The sequence below is a fragment of the Lacerta agilis genome, chromosome 14, assembly GCF_009819535.1.
Source record: "Lacerta agilis isolate rLacAgi1 chromosome 14, rLacAgi1.pri, whole genome shotgun sequence".
Taxonomy (NCBI): domain Eukaryota; kingdom Metazoa; phylum Chordata; class Lepidosauria; order Squamata; family Lacertidae; genus Lacerta; species Lacerta agilis.
In genome coordinates this window covers 13,793,095-13,798,361 of record NC_046325.1, presented here as the reverse complement: position 1 = coordinate 13,798,361, position 5,267 = coordinate 13,793,095, and the positions used below count along the sequence as shown (strand labels likewise).

The window sequence follows — 5,267 nt, the reverse complement described above, 5'->3', positions numbered from 1 at the left end:
AGCCATGGCAGCCATTCACGTCCCTCACTGCTTGTCTCTTTCAGGTATCACACAGGAAAAACAGCATTATAACTATAATAGGAAGAATCCTAAACAGGAATAACTTCCATTGACATTTCCAGAATGGGGGCCAGTGGTGTGGGTTCTAGGGATCAGTAGTGCTGGATAAATTGTCTTTTGTGGTTTGTTTCAATTTTGCAAAATGTCCTGCTATTTTATTGTTTTCTGTGGTGCTTTGTATTTTGTTGTAAGCTACCATGAGAATATACAGTACTACTGTGAAACGATGCTATAGACCTCTTAAATGATGATCAGAAAATAAATACTTGCATGATACAGGGAGGGTGAGGGTAAAGTGATGATGACTTCCCCCCCCCCTCTTTCCCACTTGTAACATGTTTGTCTATGTTTCCTTTGGGTTCCTATTCAGGTAAAGGCAGTTCCCATGTCTACATTGCACATTTTGTTGAAGGGGAGATGAGGCTGGAGAAACCAGACAGAGTGGAGCCTCACCATGCTGTATTGGAAAACCCCAAGTTCTCTTCCCTTGGAGTCGTTTTCAAAAAGTTGTTCAAGCTAAAGATCAACACTGTTGTGCTGCTCTATCGTAGACTTCGACTGGAAACGCCAACATTGCACCTGTACCTCCTACCCAACGACCCTTCAATAATAAAGGTAACCAGGAACCTCCAGCTCTGGTATTCCGATTGCCTGGATCTTATTAACCCCAACTATGCACAATTTTTGGACTTGATCAGTTCTACCCAACATGCCAGTAGAGAGAAGATTAACACGTTGCCCTCCACTGGGTTACTTATCTTCTCACCAACACTGTTGCTTTAAAGTGATTTTTCTAATAGTGAAATCCACCCTTTTCACTTGTTAAACAGCCTGCTTGCTAAAGCCCCAATTCCCTGTCTGGTTCTCCAAATAATGGTGTTGTCACTGTATTGTGAAACAAAATTTGAAGTACATTCTCATAGAGCCATATAATCATAGAGTTGGAAGATACCCCAAGGGTCATCTTGTCAAACCCCCTGCAATTAATGCATCCATGAGAAATGGCACTCCAATCTCTGTTTAAAAAACTCCAAGGAAGTAGAGTCCATGTGAGTCCCAAGGGAGTTATCCTGGAAGCATTCAATGAAATGAAGTTTATTCCTTCAGAATAAACTTATTTAGTATTGAACAAATTCGGCTTGATTTACAGTTGGCACATGGGAGATAAAGCACGCTATCACGTTGCTTTCTCAATTTAAACTTTTCCTTAAAATGTATTCTCATGCTTCATTCAAATTATGAAGTTTCATGGCTCCTGTGGTTTCCTGCATGGTATCTTCAAGAGAAAATGCAGGTGGACCCAGGATTGCTAGTACCTCTCAGTCACTTCATAGCTCAGGAGTCAAAGAGCCCTGGCTTGAGTTCCCCATGAGGCCAGGAAATCTCATCTTTACATTTTTGTTTCTGGTTTAATTTTCTTCATATTGCAGCTGGAGAATCTGTGTCTCTGCAGATATTATTGGACTACAAAACCCACCAGCCCTGACTCTCGCTGAATGGAGGGCATCAGGTTCCCCATTCCTGCCTTTGCTGGTGCAAGAATGCCAAGAAAGCTGTAGGGATCTAGTCTTGGCTTCCTCTCTGTGTACCCCAAAAGTGACTTTCTTTATCTGTCCCAGGCAGTCAATGACCGTGAGGTAAATTCGAAAAAAATAGAGAAACCCCCTGTGACCCTGAAACCTCTGACGATTGGCTCTCAGGTCTCTTTGAATGCTCCAAAGGATGTCACAGTCTGTCCTGAGGTGAGACAAATATGATGAAAGGTTCTGCAGATACCATCTGTATATCATTTTCATTATGTTTTCTCTTAAACTGTTACAAGCAGTAAAATTGATACCTTTCTGCCACAATCTCTCCCAGTCATCCATCATAATATTATGTCCCACATCTTTCGCCCAATCTATCATTGTCGATTTAACCAATGATATACAGATGGTATCTGACACCGGTTAAGATAGCTAAGATGAATACTAAAATGTCAGATGTGTGTTGGAAATGTAAACATGCGAAAGGTACCTTTTTTCATATGTGGTGGTCGTGTCCAGGGGTAAATGCTTTCTGGGATAAGATATATAATGAGCTTAAAAAGGTAATGAAAATTACCTTTAGTAAGAAACCAGAGGCATTTCTCTTGAGCATGACCAATGAAGAGATACCCAGTCAGGACAGAGTATTTTTTATGTATGCCACAACAGCGGCTAGAATCTTATTAGCAAGAACCTGGAAAGGTGAAGAGATCCCAACAGTGGAAGAATGGCAGATGAAGCTGATGGACTACATGGAACTCGCAGAACTGACCGCCAGAATCCGAGACCAGAGGGAGGAGAAGGTGTCGCAGGATTGGAGAAAATTTAAAGACTATTTAGTTAAATCTGTAAAATTGAACATTTGAGCAGAATTAAGAAGAAGATTGGCTTTAGCAGGGTTATGTTAGTTAAAACTGTTTAGAAGAAATTTTTTGTATGAATGATTTAATGGTTAAAAAAGTATTTTAAGATTTTTATGTTTAAGTTATGATTTATATTTGATTAAGTAAAGCTAAGTGCATCAAGAAATATGATAAATGTTAATGGAATAAGATATAAAGCTACCTATAACATATATATGATTTAGAAGACAGTGGAGGGAACAGGGGAAGTCCCCTGAATAGAGAAGAATGCAATAAGTAAATTACAAAGATAAGTGTTGGTTAAGGTTAGTATATGTTTTTCTTTACATTCGTTTATATTGTTATTGTTTTTATTGTGTTTATGTATTGTGTTTTTATGCTGTTTATGTTAATGTTCATGCTATGTTTTTCTTTGTTTTAATGGAAAATAATAAAATCTTTATAAAAAAGAAAAAGAAAAAAAAAAGGTTCTGCAGAGTCCAGGTGGTGAAGCCTGAGAATAGGAGAAATTCAACCAGGATCCCTCTTTACCCTTTAATTTGACCCCCTTGGAATGGTGGGTTGGGCTAAGCCAGATTCACACCTACAGAAGTTTCATGCTTTCCCACAGGAAATGACGTTTCAATACCTGGATGCAGAGAAACTGCAGCAGTACCTAGAACTGTCTGCTGAGCAAATGCAAGACAAGTTCACCTTCTGCTTGATGAACACGGGCACAAAAGAAATTGTCTGGAAGGCGCATTTGAAAAAAGGTGAGTATTGATCATGACGTTGGGTCATATCTTGGGAGGCAGGATGGAAAAGGACCGCCAGTCACACTCCCCCTTTGACTGCCTCTTATTCTATTTCAGGAGAGTTAATTTCAGAGGAGATGGATTCTCCTGTTCTACACCCAGCACAAGGTGAGAAGGTTTTAATTATTTCTTTGCATGTACTTGTATCCCACTTTCCTCCCAATAGGAGCACAGAGGGCTGATGAAACAGTAGCAGAACTGCTTTTGCTGACCTTGAACTCCTCACACTAAGTTTTACAGTGTGAGCTTATCGATTTTAAACTGAGTGTCACTTCTTTTAAATATTAACTGTTACTTGCTTTTATTGTCATTTGTTATGAAGTGATACTGAAAGCATAATACATAAATATTTGGGACAGCATTCCATAGGCTCATCTTCTTCCAAGGACTGAGACCTCGTGGGTAAAGTTTTCATGGCTTTTGGATAGTGAGTGAAATGGTCTCTCTTTCCTTGTGGGAGAAAACTGGGTTCAGTAATTATAACAACAATGATAGAAGCATAGAATTGTAGAGGTTGGAGGGATCAAAGTCTCAGCCAGTTCAACCCACTGCAATGTAGGAGCTATCAATTCCTGGGCATTAAAGCAATAAGTGTTAGAGCGGAGTATAATACTATGTGAACAGTAATGAATTAATTGTCTGACAATGTGCTATTGTTTCATAATACCCCAAATTATGATGCCGCCTCGCTCTTCCTAATGGTAGGGTTGGCCCCAGCCTTGGCTCCCTTGCAACTGCTCTCACTTACTGTATTTCAGTTTTATACTTCTTCAACAGTTATGGCTTTGCCCAAAGAATTCTGGGAACTGTAGGCAGATGAGCTACTAGGAATGCCCCGTTAGCAATCCCTCCCCTCATGGAACTACAATTCCCAGGGCGTGGGGGAGGAGGGAATGAGTTGGGTACAACCAGTTTTAAGCCTGCAGTGTGAACGTGTGGCAAGATTTCCGTTCTTTCTCTCTTTCCTGGCAGGGCCGCAGCCTCCAAACTCTTCCAACATGCACTTCATCGAGCGGCACAGGGAGGCGCTAATCCAACGGACCACCCCAGTGGAACCGGTGCTGGATAGATTGCATGGCTCCGTCCTCACTCACGAGCAATACCAAAAAATCACTGCCAAGGAAACTAACCCAGAGAAGATGAGAGAGCTCTACAGGCTTGTGCCAAGCTGGGACCTCCGGTGCAAGAATATGCTGTATGAGGCACTGATGGCCAAAATCCCACACCTCGTGAAAGACCTGGAAGGGCGATGAGGCCCCAAGGGAAGGCAGAAGGCAAAACCCCTTTCAAGGCATCTACATATATATATAAAATGCAAGTGTCTCTGCGCCCAGTCCCTGTGTCTCTGGGTTTGCGCTACTGCACATGTGCCCCACAGACACAGGGATTGGAGCAGAGAGACAATCGGGCCGGGAGCAGCGGCCGCAGTTGAAGCGGGGCGGTTGAATCAGAACGCCGGTGCTCCAGAGGAGAGGGGAGGCCGAGGAGGGAGGTCACACTGCTGCTCCCGCTGCTACAAGGAGAGCCTGTTGCTGCTGATCCCCTCCTGCCCCGTTGGCTTGCATGGTGCTGCTGCTGCCGCCGCTGGCTCTAAGGGGGTTGGCAGCAGGGGGGGCGAGCCCGGCGGAGAGCGAGGGGGATGGGGAAGAGGTGAGGCCTGCTCTGCCCGCGGAAGCCCCGGGCTCTCCTGCTCCCTCTGTCCACACGAGCCCACTGCCATGGAGACCGGCACAACGCGCCGTCTCCCTCCGGCAGACACAAACGTGTTGGCTCGGGCGGGAGAGGGAGGAGCGGGGAGGGCGCGGGGGAGACACCGTGGCAAGGGAAAGAGTCCGCACACGGAGGGCTGGCGCGTGCATTTAGGCCAACTAGAGCGGCGAAATGCAGGGGGCGCCAGCCCCCTCCACATATGTTCTAGCGCCCGTTATTTTAACGGGCTTAAACCACTAGTTTTATTTATAAAAGAAAAGTGCATATTAAAACACTTATCAGCTTTAGCTCTCTGAGCAGGCCCGTCTCAACAA

General features: G+C 43.9%; 1 protein-coding gene across 1 annotated transcript; it reads left to right on the top strand.

The window, feature by feature from the left end:
• Positions 1-444: 444 nt before the first annotated feature.
• Positions 445-4,531, top strand: LOC117058156 (NACHT, LRR and PYD domains-containing protein 1b allele 2-like). Its single transcript, XM_033169125.1, has 5 exons — positions 445-675; positions 1,680-1,802; positions 3,060-3,201; positions 3,301-3,351; positions 4,216-4,531. Exons 1-5 carry the CDS (start codon positions 478-480, stop codon positions 4,494-4,496), a joined length of 795 nt encoding a protein of 264 aa, XP_033025016.1. The 5' UTR covers positions 445-477; the 3' UTR covers positions 4,497-4,531.
• The last annotated feature ends 736 nt before the right edge of the window (positions 4,532-5,267 follow it).